The 14918-nt window shown below is 59.6% G+C and overlaps 1 protein-coding gene across 5 annotated transcripts in view; it reads right to left on the bottom strand.

Annotated features, from left to right (window-relative positions):
• Window positions 1–14918, bottom strand: part of PHACTR3 (phosphatase and actin regulator 3) — a 237736-nt gene that overhangs the window by 86642 nt on the left and 136176 nt on the right. For 3 of the 5 annotated variants that reach the window (XM_086702610.1, XM_086702609.1, XM_086702612.1), the window contains exons 3-4: window positions 12852–12929; window positions 6081–6263 (exon numbers count right to left, since the gene is read on the bottom strand). In XM_086702610.1, the coding sequence (XP_086558736.1) occupies window positions 6081–6263; window positions 12852–12929 (261 nt within the window). The remainder of the gene's footprint in view (window positions 1–6080; window positions 6264–12851; window positions 12930–14918) is intronic. The other 2 variants (XM_086702611.1, XM_086702614.1) reach the window with 1 other exon arrangement.

The following is a 14918-nucleotide window of genomic DNA, read 5'->3' as shown; positions in this document are numbered from 1 at the left end:
CTGGGACTCAACACACCGGCAGGTCTCACCAAAATCCCCTCCAACATCTTCCCACAAAACTCATCCATGCCGGTCACACACTGACCTCTATGTCCCTGACCTGTCGGGGGCTCTGCAGGCTGAGAAAGTGGGGCTCTGAGATCTTTTAGCCTCTGTCCTCTGCAGCTCATGTGAATGTGTAGCTACCGTTACAGTTTGGAATCTTGACATGAACACCCATTAAAGTCTTAATGCTGTATCAGAAAAAAGATGTAGAAGACAAGGTCAGTTTCACAGGTTTCCCACATTTGAGATCCTGTCTGGGGCTTGGGGGGGGGGGGGGGGGGGGCACTGTTCCTTTGCTCCCCTGACCAGCAGAGGTCGCTTCTCACCAACCAAACTCTAAGCCAAGGCTCCCATGTCGCTGCACAAACCACAACGTAGGGCTCAGTTGAGGAACAGACACAACCGAAGCTCAACCAAGAGTGCACATCCAGGACTTACCAGCATACTTTAGGAAACGTTCCAGTGACACGCTTCCATGTGGCCTCCACTCACCTTCCTGAGCAGGGGCTGATAAGCTTTTTCATGTACAGGGACAGATAGTAAATATTTTAGGCTTTGCAGGACAAGAGGCCAACTCGAGAATATTATGTAGGTGCTTATGTAACGAGAAAAAGCTCTACCCTGCCCTTTGGTCTGGGAAGTGCCTCCCAGGTGGTGGGCATGCTTTGAGCCCAGTTACCACTCACTGGAGACCTTCCAAGACCAAGAGTGACCGGTGAGACAGGAAGGTCCCGGGGGGCTGGGGACAGCTGCTGTGAGTAGTTTCATGGCACCCCAAACACCTGGCATGTCTCAACTGGGACAGCTGGCCAAGGGCAAGGCAGCTGGCCGAGTCCCAGATGCAGGCGGGATGAGCCCAGGGTCTGAGCAGGTGCTGAAGTGCACCCACCAGTCAGGGAGGGGCAGACTCGGCTTGGTGTCTGGGTTTACAGAGCCAGCACACTGAGTGTGCCATCCAGATAGGTGGCAGCTGGGTCTCACCTATAGCCTGCCATTCACCATCCCCTCCTTACTTCACAAACAACCCATATTCCAGAGCATTCCAGAAGCACCTCTAGTTTGGATTGTATTGTGTTGTTGTTTTTTTAAGTTTATTTTATGTTCAGAGAGAGACAGCCTAAGCAGGGGAGGGGCACAGAGAGAGAGAATCCCAAGCAGGCTCTGTGCCATCAGCAGAGAGCCCGATGTGGGGCTCAAACTCACAGACTGTGAGATCATGACCTGAGCCGAAATCAAGAGTCGGGTGCTTAGCCGACCGAGCCTCCCAGGCGCCCTGTAGAGTATTATGGTTAAAAGCATGTCCGGGGATCAAACCCCAGCTTGCCACTGATGGGCTCCCTGGCCTTAGATAAGCAACAATCTCTCTGGGTCTTTGCTTTCTCATCTGAACAAACAGCGTTGTTAAGAAAATACAGTGAACATAGTACAGGTTTACTGAATGCCACTTTCCTTTTTTAATTCGTGCATTCTTGAGAATGTCAGAGCATAGCCCTGCTTGGCAACAGAAACGCGGGACAGCCACCTGTCCCATTTAAAGCTAAAACAGATCCTTCTGGGCTTTTTAGGGAATGTTAGGCCACCGGTATAACACCATCCAAATAAAACCAGAAAAACAAAACCACCCCAAATACAAGGGTCCAAAGTCAACCCAAACCCAAATCACCAAACTCAAAGTGAGGGTCAAAAACCAAAAACAATGGTCTGGATCTTTGATCCTTTTCCTAAGAGACCTGTGATTCTGGACATAACCCCCACCCCTCCCCTCCAAACGCACACAGCAGTTAGTGAACATAGGAAGTGACAGCCCCAGCCCAGGTGTTACCACCTGGCCAAGGAGTGACGTCCCCTGAAGCCAGGAGCTTCTCCATGCACATGGACATGTGGCCCCTCCCGTGCCCCCTCCCCCAGCAAAGTTCGCAGGACGTCTGCTTTCTAAGAGAAAGCAGCTAACCTTCCAGGACACCGTGAACACCACACGAGTCCCCAGGGGATCCCATTCTGGGCCCCTGGACGTTTCCATGAACTTCCTGGGGTCAAGAAGAGACCCCAGGTGCAGGCTTGAGCACTCCCCAGACACCATGGCTGCCCAGAATTTAGCTTTCTCTGCCACACATCGTTCCCAGCACAGAGGGACAGGCCTCCCTCGGGTGTGGAGGTGCAGGGCACGGGGACAAGAACGACGGCCGAACAGAGGCTGATAATAGCCGGTCTCCTCCAGCTCTGCATAGTCCCTGCAGACCTGGGTCCCATTGTGCCCCCACAGCCACCTCACGCTTTCACTACAGCAGCCCCACCCCCGTATCTGCAGGGAAGACGGTCTAGGCCCCCCGCGGACGCCTAGAAGCATGCAGAGCGCCGAACCCAGGAGGTACGAGGTTTCTTCCTCTACGCGCACACCAAGGATGACGTGCAATTTACAGATTAGGCACAGCAAGAGGTTAACGAGAACCCGTGAAACACAAGTGTAACAACAACTGTAATCTGTGATAAAGGTTATGTGGTCTCTCGCTCTCTCTCGGGATACCTCGCACTTCTTGTGATGGGAGCTGATAGACGCCTAGGGAGGGGAGATGAAACGAGGGAACTGTGCAGGCCCAGGAGGGAACACTAGGTTACCGCCGACCTTCTGACGATGTTGTCAGGAGGGGGGGCGTCCGCTTCCAGACCAGTGGCCCACGGCAGGTGACTGAAACCTCAGATCGGGCAGACCGCCGTATCCACCACGTGATAACGAGGCCCAGAGCGGATCAGCCCCCGCGGCAGCACAGAGACCAGGCTCCTTACCTTCCCAGAAGGGGCCGGGCAGGAGCGGACAGGGGAGCCCCTTGAAGGGAGTGGCCCCTTCGCAGCCCCCAGTGACCCTGGCTGCGTGGCAACGGCAGCCCAGGGGGGCCCCCAACGTGGAAGGTTTTCACGAAAGCTCCGTATTTTTAAATGCTGACTTGCAATTATTTAAGCGGGGAGTTTAAAGCCTGTTAGACTGTAATCCGCTCCCTCACTGCAGGGCTTTGCTCAAGGCCAGGCTTCTCCCTACAGACCTGGTGCTCTCGGCAGCGGCGGCGGCCTCGCTCAATAGCACAGCGCAGGTGGACACGCCTCCCAAAACACACGTGCTGAACGAGGCAGGGGCTCTGGGGCGTCTGCAGGCAGCCGGATCCTGCGTGTTAATGCCTCGCTCCCCAAAAGTTGCTTTTCTGTAGTGACGTCGACAACAATCACCAGGAGCAGACACTTCCGGAGGGCTCAGGGTGTGTCCGGACAGAGTTGGGGATTCCTGCGGATTACCTAAATGCAGCAACCCCGGGACATGGTGAGGCATTATCCTCACGTGTAGTTGAGGACACAGGTTCAGAGAGGTTGAGTGACTTATTCACAGTCACACAGCTTAGTGAGGAGTTGAGGCACGTCTCAGACCCAGGTTGGCCCAGCAAACACATTGCCCTGAATTCCCTAATTCTATACCCCTGGGCGAGCTACAGACCCCTGTACCTCGGTTTCACCTTGACAGAAAAGGCAACGACACTAGTGATAAAACCCCAGAGGCATTTCCAGCATAAAACGAGCTAATGCATATGCTCAGAACAGCGTCCTGCACACAACCAGCATCCTTCAGAAAATCGGGCCTTTTCTCTGTGTTCCTATACTTTGGTTTGCTACGTTTTCTTTCACGTGAACTCACACTTTTCGTCTCAACTTGTTTATTAGAAGAAAACCCGAATCACCACCCGGAGTGAGAAACCCGTTCCACCTGTGCTAATGAAAATAAACTTCGCTGTTAAAACGTTCTCTAGCTATTTGCCACAAGCCACCTCTGGAAACTCCTCTCCCACACCCTGGGGGCACAGGACCCACACCGAGGGCAGGAACGAAGAGTCCAGCTGAGGGGTGAGGCTGCATCTCTGGGGCCCCACACCGACCAGGGACAATGGTCTCGCTCCCCGGGCCCTGGCCCGCCCTAGCAGCCCGGTGCTTCACCCACAGCACAAATCCTCTGTGGCCCCACCTCCGTCCCGTGCCCCAGAGCTCCAGCTGCCTTCAGCCCCTCTCTCTCTATCTTACCCTGGCTCTGGCCACACGTACAGACCTTTAGCTCTGCACAAGTCCCCTGGTCTGTCCTGCTCCCTGGCCAACCACAGCCCCCAAATCCAGCCTGTGGGCTGCTTTCGTAAATAAGTTTTGCTGGCACCCAGCACATCTTCTGTGGCTGCTTTTGGGCTACTCAGAAGCGGTGGGCGGTTTCACCGGGAACCTTCTGACCCACAAAGGCAACCGTAGTTAACTGGCTCCGTGCAGAAAAAGTTTGTGGACCCTGTGCTCTGTCTTTGCAGATGTCCTTCTCCCAACCGGGATGCTCTTTTCCTCACTCTCTGCCTGGCCAATGCTTGCTCATCGCTAGGCTGCCCCAGCCCCCAGACTCAGGGAGGGGCCCCAGTGTGCACGCCCGCTGTCGTGGACTCAGCAGGTTTGTCCGCCTTCCCCCATCACTCTGGGAGGACGAGACCCGGACACATTCGCCATGAGGACCCCCGACCCGACAGCACATCCTGTCCAGGAGAAAGGCCTTCACACGAATCTGTGGCCTCAACAAGCCAACTGTACTCTCGAGACTCCATCCCCAAACCAAGCACACAGGGAAAGAGAGCGCCGGAGGTTAGCAGGGGCGCCGACGGAGCAGGCGGAGCTGAGCAGCAGAAGGAACCTGCCAAGGAGAAGTGCCAGGCGCCAGTAGGGGGCTGGGTGCAGCAGCCTGGCACGCGGGAGGCCGGGCGGCCACGGGGCAGGGCTCAGGCGGGGTCAGGCCGACCACCACTTTGACGCAAGCCTGATGCCTGGGGCCACCGGGGCACAGTCATATGCTGAGAGGGTCTCTGCGGGAGAGGCCAGGACTGTCCCAAGGGTCACAGCCCTTCAGACCGCAAACTCCTATCACATCTTCAAGCTGGGGTAAGATAGGGGAGGCACAGCCACCCCCAGGGAGGGCGGGGCACGGCTCTCAGCAGGTGCCCACTAGTGCCGGCCGGGGCAGCCGGTGGAAAGCGTCGGTGTGAGCCTTGTTTGGCAGAAGAAGGCAGCAGAGAACAGATGCCCACCTGGCTCCAAAGCCACAGAAGCCCCAGCAGGCCTGTCCACACGGCCTGGGTTTCCAACCTGCCACGCTTGTGCAGACGGTTCAACTTCCAACCCCCACCCTGTGCCTGGCGTACTTATAGCTTGTAATTTTACGAGGGGAGAAGTTCCCAGCTTGACGGTGAGGTCCCCCCGAGTATTTCTGCAAAAAAGCTAATGGGTCAGAAGAAGAGGGGCAGGTGCTTCAAAGCACCACGGGCTCCTTCGGGGGGCTCGTGTTTTGCCTCCTCTCTGCCTTCCCTTCCTCCCCACCTTGCCCACAGCTGGCCCCTGTCTGGTCCAGTCAGTGAAAACCACCACGGCCACGGCCCCCGCCGTCTCCACGGAGGCTCAGAAGGGTGCACACTACCTTCAAACGGCACCGAATGAGAACTCTTTTCCCGCTTAAGAGAGCTGGGAAAAGAGGTTTCAAGCAACACATGCAGCACGCCCTTCGGCGAGGTGGCGAGGACAGCCCTGCGCGAAGAACACGGCATCCGACGCCCCACATGCACCACACGGCTCCGGGCGCCGTGCGCCGGGCACTGAGGTCATGCTCTGTGGAGGACACAGCCACCTGCTGAGGATCTGGGCCACTCGGAAGGTCCCTCGACCCCATCCCACCCTCCTATCTTGGGGTCAACGAGGATGCCCCTACGGACACCAGCTCGCTCCCCTGGAGAGAATTTTCCTGCTCAGACTTCCCAGTGGCAAGAGACTGTCCTGGGAAGAGCCAGAGAAAAATGCCCCGGCAGAGTTTAAACTGCACACGGCACAGTATGGCAGGGCTCGGAGCCCAGAGCATGGCTGTGCCTCCTAGGACAGGATTCTACCAGAGCTATTGTCCAGGCCGTGGCCAGGGACCTCGGCTGCCACTCAGCCGACGGCCATCCCGGCAGTGGCTCAGCCCCGCACGGTTACAGCCGTACCTGCATCGTCAGAATGGGAGTCCGAGAGCAGTGGTGCGTCCAGGGAAGGCTGGTCTGTCCCGGTGGCCAAAGGGCTTCCTGGCTGGGCTTCTTCTGAAGTCAGCATCTCCTGCTTGGGGGTGGACGGTTCGCTCTGTGCCGCTCGGGGGCCCCCGTCAGGATTGCACACTTTGCTCTCAGCATCTGTAAGGAAACGCGGCGGTCAGCGGAGCCCGCGCCTCCCTTCCAACACGCTTGCACTCACGCGGGGTGCCTTCCTGGGAGACGTGCCATCCCAGGCCCTGCTGTGGTGCCCCTTCAGTTCTTCCCCACGCCACCCCCCGGAGTCCCCCTCCACATCCGGTCTTCTTAAGGGGGTCCCAGCACTGCCTCACCCCCCCCCCGTCCCCCACCGTCCCCGGGGCCTCTGTGCACCGCCTGCCTATGGGAGCCTAGGAAAGCCTCCACCCACCTCCGTGGTGCGCGCCCCCCACTCCCACACTGGCCTCCGCCCTGCGGCTCGCTCGACCAACAGCGCATCCGCAGGTTGGATGCAGCTGTGCCTTTAAAAGTGCTCGCAGGCTCCTGCAGTCAAGCCACCACTGCCCTCGCTGCTGGGACACGCGGGGCCAGCGGGCCGGGGCGAGAGGCAGACAGTGCAAACCTGAGCTGCTCCTGTCCTGGCAGCAGAGGCCAACCCAGACGGGACAACAGACCCTGGCTGCCGTATGCCCTGAGGTGCTGCAGGCATCTGCCACAGGACATTGTCACGGCTACCGGTAACCAATCCACGTTTGCACCCACCATTCCACAATCAGGTCCCTGGTACGCAAACCTTCTCAGTCCCCCACTGTGAGTCTGGGACTGGGCCCACCCAGGGAGGCGGGGATGAACAAGTCAGTCCTTGCCGGCAGGGGGCTCACACTCCGAGGCACCGCAAGCCCAGGACTAGGGGCACAGAGCGGGGAGTCCCTCGGTCTAGACAGGTGGCCTTCTCAGAAAAAAATAACCCCAGGCTCACGGTGCCTGAGTGGCTCAGTCCGTTAAGCATCCAACTCTTGGTTTTGGCTCAGGTCATGATCTGGTAGTTCATGGGTTCAAGCCCCACGTCGGGCTCCATGCTGACAGCGCTGAGCTTGCTTGGGATTCTCTCTCTCCCTCTGTCTGCCGCTCTCCCACTCATGCTCCCTCTCGCTCTCAAAATAAATAAATAAACTTAAAAATATTGTTTCAAAAAATGACCCCAGGTTCCTAGTAGGGCTGAAACAAGGATCCAGTGTCTCCCCTTGCTTGGGGGCTCGGCTGCTGGAACTTGGGAGGGTGTGGCCTTTGAAAATGAGGGGCTTTGTGCCCAGGTGCGTAACCGGCCCAGTCGCATGGCCACCAGAGGGCGGGTCCAGGCTGGGACACGGCCAGCTGATAACCATCACCCCTTCTGAGACACAGAGCACCGACCCACGCACGGGGCACCTGCACGGCCCCCTCAGGTGTCACGGCCAGTTCAGGGAGGTCACCACGGCACAGAGCAGCAGTGTGACCCATACACGTCCCTCCGTGGGGAGACGGCACGGCGGGGAGGTCAGCCTGGCTCGGGAGAGCTGCTTCCCATCCCCGTGTCAGGGAGGCGGGGGTGCGGGGGTCGGTCTCAGAGTCAGGCCCCTTCCGCCTCCACCTGTCTCACTCCCTACCTGCCGCCCTCGTGTCCTCCAACAACGTCCCTTTCACCCCCAAAGGTGGACAAGAAGTAGGTCACCCTACCCATGCCTCCCATCCCACGGCAGACACCTCTGGGCATCCGCTTCCTGGCCTCCGAGACGGGGGTAACGACATCACTACTTGCTTCACGGCCTCCACGTGGGAATTAAATCAGTTCCGCTACACCACACACCTGGCCAAGAGCAGGCACGCGACATGTGCTTGCAATTATTGTTACTGCCCTTGATGAGGCCTGACGAGGAAGCCTGAGGGCCCGGCCCCTGGGCTGAGCCCGCGCGCCCACGTGAGGGTGACAGGCTCCCTCGGCAGGATCCTCGCCGCACCCGGGACTGGGGCCTGGTGCCCGGCGTGGGACCCCAAAGGGACGGGAGTCGCAGCTGATGCCCACCAAGCCCCCCGCCCTCCCCAGCTGCACAGCCCTCTCCCCAGGGAAGGGCAGAGAGGCCGGCCAGCCGGAAGTCTGGAGATTTGGGGCTGGGAAGGGCTCGTCTATGCAGCCAGGTCAGCTGACCAAAGGTCCTAGACGAGGAGCCAGCAGCCTCTTCCAAAAAAGGAGACGGCTGGTATTTTAGATTTTGTGGGCCACACGGCAGGTACTGCGTTCTTTTTTAATTTTCACAAAACCCTTTAAGTTTAAAAACCGTGCCCAGCCCGAGGGCCTTGCAAAACCTGCTCCCGGGCCAGACCTGCTGCAGACTTGCAGCGATGGTCTGCCAACCCGCCCTGGCGCAGGCAAAGACCCAGCCAAGGGCACAGACCCAGTGGGCATAGCTGAATGTCACAAAGCTCAAAACTACACTTTCCCGGACGCCGCTCAGGGCTGATTTACGCGGACTCGACATGCAGTCGTGACGGTCTCTGCCGCCAGCTTACTTGGTCCTCGGTGGCAGGGCGCAGAGCACAGCTGGCACCGAGGGGCCTGCCTGCCGGGGACACAGCACCGTCTCGGCCGGACCGCACACCTCCGCGAGGGGAGGCTGCCGCCCGCCGCTTACAGAGGCACACCCCTCCTTCGAAAGGACAGGCCGCTGGCGGCCAGGGACGACCACTGTTTGAACCCACGACCCTCCCTTAGTCATCACCAACGACAATCACGTGACCAGAACTCGCCCGTGTGGGGCCCAGAGGCCTGCAGCCCATGGCCAGCTCAGCCAAGGCTTCGTCCTCCCCAAACACGCGGACTTAGGGGCCCTCCCCTGCGTCCCCGCTCAGCGCACTTGTAGGACCTTTCTGGGCTGCGCTCAGAGCCCCGGTTCATAATCACGTTCAATGAAAAGTTGGCAGTTCCCAAAATAGCCCTGCTGGCAGGGCCGTTGCCTAGAAACGCCGTTGGGGGGGTGGCGAGGAGATGTGGGTGGCTTGTCCCCTGTGCCTCGCCGTTCAGCCAGCCCTCCCTCCCGGCCTGCTCTCCATCGGATGTCCGTCCTCCCCCCGGGGGCTGTGGAGGGGCACACGGTGGACCACCGGTGTCACACAGAGCGGCCACAGCGACAGGAACGTGCCGCAAACACACGCACCGCGCCCGGCCTTCCCGCCACGTAGCAGCCAGATGCACCTGACTCGTCGCCGCCCAACCCCCCCTCCCCGAGGAAGGAAACCACACGTCTCTCGGGTCACCGAACACAAGTATCTTTTTTACACCCGGTGCTGGAACGGGAGATTCCTCCAGTTACTGAAGCAAATGCCGAGTGGACGCACACGGGAAGACGGAGCAAAGTCACTGGGGGGAAATGTGCAGGCTCCTGTCCCGTGGGCTAGGGTGCGGCGGAGGCGCGGGGAGGCTGCTGGCCCTCGCCAGTCACCCAGGAGTCGGCGGAGCCTGGCCAAAGCAGGGAAGGGTCACCTGCCCCCTCCCCGCGCACACCCAGCACATCAGCAGACTTGCAGGAACAAGGGGGCTGGGGGGTCAGACTGCCTCATAAAACCACACACCCAGGAGGGACACGGGCTCCTCTCCCGGGGACCCCGGGGCTCTTCCCTGCAGTCCCCTCCCGGGGACCAGCTCACATCATCAGGCTGCTGACTGCTCTAGGGGTGGGCAAACCCCCAGGTGACACACACAGAGACCGTGCACGTGTGCGGCTTCGTCCCGGCCAAAGAAGGGCACGGGTGAGGTCTGGGGCAGCTCTGCAGGGTCTGTGACCCGAGCCCGTGGTGGCCTCTCTGGGCCCCTTGGTCACTGTCACCCACACCCACCACCCAGGCGCCCGCTGGGCATGAAGCCCTGGGTACCGCTTGGCCACAGGGAGGTGCTCCGGCTGCAGACAAGCAGCCTGGCTGGCAGCAGGTGCTGGCCATGGAGTCCTTCCTCCGAACCCCGGAGTGGGGGCTCACCCCCACACCAAGGCTATGCGGAGGCCAGTGGAGGGGAGGAGGCTCAGCTCCGAGCCCAGAGCCGGAAGGGGACACTCGGCAGCCCCCCACGGATTCCCAGCACCCAGTCGGCCATCCCAGTACCAGAACAAATCCGGGGCGCACACGGCCTGACCAGGACTTGACCCCGCCCCCAGTGGGAAAAGGCATTTTCTAAGCAAGTGCTTGGCACAAACCCCAGTGTGGGGCAGGAGGTGCCCCAGGAGCCTGATGCCAAGCACCGTCCTAGATCCTGCTGTCCCTGCAGCCTCAGGAGCTGGAGCACATGGAGGAAACAGCATGACAAGAGCATGTCCCCCTCCTCCCCCTGGCCCCAGGCCGCCTCCCAGAGGCACCCTGCTTCCCTAGCATGCCCCCCTCAGCGACACGCTGGGCAGGCTCACCGCAGACCCGCTCAGCCCGTGCCCCCGTGCTGCCCCGGGCTCCTGCGGCCACTTGGAAGTGCCTTTGTCACCCGGTAGCTTCCGGGGGGGGGGGGGGTGCAGGGAAGATACAAGGCTCTGTCAGACCCAGGGCCCCCTCCACGCTTCCTACCTGCTTACCCCTCACCCACCCTCTCCCTTCCACCGCGGGCCCTCCAGGGCTGGAAGATACGTCCCACTTCCCCGCTCTCCCTGTTTCTCAGCCTCAGTGGCACCAAAGCCAGAGGCAGCTGGGGAGGTACCGTGAAGTCCAGCCGCGTGGGTCCCGCCCCCAGGGCATTTAATCCAAGAGCGCGCCCGGCGAAGCTAACGCACAGCGCAGCTCGCTCTGAGAACCAGCCTGCTCTCCCGGGGCCCTGGGATCCCCCGCAGACATGACCCCGTGGCCCCCTGCCCAGGTCGGGTCCCGGGGTCTTGTTCTCCTGGTGCTCACCCTACCCCCCTCCGTGGTGATCCTGCATCTGTGGGACCATCTCCTGTGGCATCACTTAATGAGCACGGTTTCAACCCCTGAGGAAGGAGACCGTGTGTGAGACCCACCTGGTTCCCGGTTCATAATCACTCGGCGAGACAAAGTGTGATCTAAAGGGGGGGGTGGTGGCAGATGACACTCTGGGGGCCAAAGCCAGACACCGCCTGCTCCATATGGCCCATCAGTCATCAGACAAAACCGTTTAACAAAGGTTCAGAGCTGAGGGAAGGCAGACTGCTCTTCTGGAAGACTCCCCTTCGGTTCTGCACCCACCCCTCTGTTTTCCTGACAGCAATCAAATCCGTCCACTTACTTTTCACGCACCAGCAATAGTATTTTCTATGATAGATGATACACAGGCCTCAAGTGTGTTTTCATTTCCCATCCCCCTTCCCCAAGGTCCGAAGGAAGGCTGGCTGGAAACATGCTCAAAATGCAGGATTTGGAGCTGTTTTGTCCCATCCAGACTAACACAGTCCAGGTTCCTATCAGCAATGACATCCCCCCAAACCCGAGAGTCGGAACGTTCGGCATCTGAACCCTGAAGGACTGGGTACCGAGCTCTCCTCTTACACGCAAGTTAGATCATCAGTCGTGAGCCATCTGCTGTGTTGGTTTCCCAGGAAGACGGCGTCCTCAAAATACTTCACTCTGTACGCACCTGGGTGGCTCGGTCGGTTCAGCGTCCGACTCTCGATCTCAGCTCAGGTCATGATCTCTCGGTTTGTCGGACCGAGCCCCGCATCGGGCTCTGAGCTGACAGCACAGAGCCTGCTTGGGATTCTCTCTCTCCCTCTCTCTCTCTCAAAATAAATAAATAAAATTAAAACCAAAAATACTTCACTCTTTGAAGCTGAAGAAGAGACATGAGGACAAAGACCACAAGGGGTTTGAGAGCAGACAGGCAGGACGGGGGCGGAGCCTGGTACACATCCGGATGCCCTGACTTCGCGGGGTCCCTTCCCGGCCCTGATTCCTGGGCCAAACGACAAACGCGCTAGTGAGATCTAGGACAGGAAGGGGGTAGGGGCGCCATGTGCCCTCACACCCTCTGGGAACTGGCTCAGGGAGGCCAGGACCCTTCAGTCAGGAGGCAAGAGCTTGGTCCGGCTCCAGAGAGAGCTCCCAGCGGCAGTGAGGTGGGGGGGGACACCAGAGTCCCAGAGGAGGAGGACCCACAAAAGGTGTGCGTCGGGCCCTGAGTCCCGTGCCTCGTCATCACCCAGAGAGCAGGATGAGGCGGGGAGGCCACGAACGTTACGAATGACCCGCGAGCCACAACAGGTGGTGTTTCTCAAAGACACAGAGGTGGCCACGTGGATGTCACCGTGGCGAGGCATCCAGGGCACAGTGTGAGCAGCATCCGGAGCGCTCCCGGGGGGCTGAGGGTGCTGTGAAGGGGTGAGGGTGAGGACGCTCAGCACCCAGAAAGCCGTCCACACGTCACAAGGACCAGCTAGGGTACTAGACGGCCGTACGAGTAAAAACAACTCGCCCGCGTCAGGAACAATGACGTCAACAGGAAAAAAACAAAAGCCAATCCTGCCACTTCGTGGGGAACCAGGACCCGGCAGCGGCCTGGCCTGGGCCCAGCTAGGGCAGGAAGCCGCCGGACGTGGCCCCACAGGCGTTAGCTCCGGGCCGCTTGCAGAGGTGGCCCCGTAACCTCACGGAGGGACCCGACGGTGAATGGCCTCCTTCGGGTCCAGCCCCTGTATCCCGATACCCGGCTTCCCGGATCACCGTTCCGCCCTTGACCTTTGCCGGGCGCCCTGGCCCAGCACCTGCCACCATGGCGGCCCCACTTACCCCGCTCCATCATCTCCAGGAGACCCTTCTTGATGAGCTCCTCCCGACCTTGCCTGCCGGCCATCTTCTTCTCCAGTGCTGCACAACATACAAATAGGCCGGTGAGTCACGGGCAAGACCACGGGGCTGGGGGCCACCGGGCGGGGAGCGCCGTTGGGGACTTCCAAGCTTTCTTACTACGCAGCCTGATGAGCGTTGCACATACGCACGGCGGAGGCGAACACATTGAGCGCACTGTTCAAGGCAATGATTTCTGTGATTCATCTGCAAAGCAATGCCTCGGCTAACGCTTCCCTACGCTGACTCCTGCACATGCCTACCCTCCGCCAAAGGCTCCCCAACTTACCGGCCCAGGACCGCACCCTCCCTCCACCCCCAACACCCGGGGGCGCTTTTCTGTGGGTCCTGTTATGTTTCCAGACACCCTGGTGGCTCTAGAGCTCTGGTCAGAACATGGTCTTTTGTGACCACTGCCTTCCCAGAAGTTCCTCCGAGAAAACCCCGGGTTTTAAAGCTTTCAGAGAAGTTGCCAGACAGGGAGGGAGGACGGGGGCGGGGCCCGGCCAGGGTGCCAGCTCCCACTCACCCCTACTCGCGAGGCCGGGGGCTCACTCTGCTTGCCAGTCTCCTTTTCTTCATCTGTCCAGAAAACTATCTGCCTACAGTTAGAACTCAATTTCCAAATACGACCCCATGCAATTCCTTGGACCCCCTTCTTTGAAAGATGCAAATTGCTGGCTACTAAGCCTGATCCCAGAGGGCCTATGGGTCACCCGTGTGTGCCAGCACTCTGCCCGGTGAGGGCTGCAGCGGGGAGCACAGACTGGAGCCGGCCTCTCCCCTCGGAGCTTAAAGACTGGCAGCAGAGGACAAACAGGTAAGGACGAGGAAGTAACTTAGCCAAAAATATCTACTGAGCACGCACTGGGGTGTACCTGGGAAGCAGAAACAATTCAGCCCCCCTCCCTCCAGGGCTCGAGTGGGAGCCAGCCGGCAGGGATAACAGAGCTGCTCAAATGCTTAGAACTAATAAAGCATTAACTGAGCACCTACGTTGTAAAGGCATGGGGGAGCCAGACAGGCATGGCCTCCGCCTGGAGGCAGCGCTGGGGAAGCTGGATGAGAAGCATCTACACCTGGGGCCGTGGAATGACCCAGAACCAGAGGGACTGGGAGGTAGGGGTCTGGGAAGCCCAGGCTGTGCTGGAATGTCCGGGCCGGCCTCCCTCAGGGCGCTCACACCGACAGCTGAAGACGGACAGGGAAAAGCCAAACATACCAGCAGGAAGATGTTTTCCGGCAAAGGGAGCATAATTTCCTTTTTTAGTCCAATTTCCAATCCAATGTCCGGGGGCCAGAAGTATGCACGAAACTGAGACACTGAACTCTGACTTTGGGAGGTGTGAGTAGAGGGGCTGCTGTCCAGCCTCACAGACAGGGGTGCACAGAACAGGGGTGGAGGTCCAAAGAGCCGCGTGATCAGCCAGCCAGCTCGGGTCACGCTCACGGGGGCCCGGCTCACACACAGGACATTGTCTGCTCTGACTCCTGAGCCCTCCCAACACCCCAAAGAGGCAGCTGCGAGGGTTTGCTGTCCCGTCTCAGGGGGCCGCCCCTATCACCGAGCCAGCCCCCCACAGCAGGTGCCGGCTCGGGGCCACTTCCCCAACCGCAGCCTCTGGGAGCCTTCCCCATGACGCTGCCCCTCCCGCCCCGCCCAGACCACTGCCGGCTTCGTTAGTGTCTTGAAATCACCTTCAGATTGACTTCCTCTCACGTTAACCAATAGTGCTTGTGAAATGGCGTTTTTGAAAAGCTGAAATAACTACCATCCCACACTTTGCGGGGAAGAATGGTCTGGAATAAGTAAACGAAATGCAGTCCTGCTCCTGAGATGGCCAGATGCCTGATAAAGGGCCTCCAGGTGGGGATCCTGCAGGTATTAACCTGGAGACCTTCCATGCATCTACAGGGACCCCACAGCATCCTGACGAACCTCCAGGCCACTCAGTGGCAGCACGGTGCCGAGGGGGCCTGCACAGCTCAACCCTCCAATCCCACGGCCCA

The sequence above is a fragment of the Puma concolor genome, chromosome A3 (genome assembly GCF_028749965.1).
Source record: "Puma concolor isolate L17-30 chromosome A3, mPumCon1.1.hap2, whole genome shotgun sequence".
NCBI lineage: Eukaryota > Metazoa > Chordata > Mammalia > Carnivora > Felidae > Puma > Puma concolor.
Note: the sequence above shows the minus strand (reverse complement) of the source record. Positions and strands in the feature narration are given on the sequence as shown.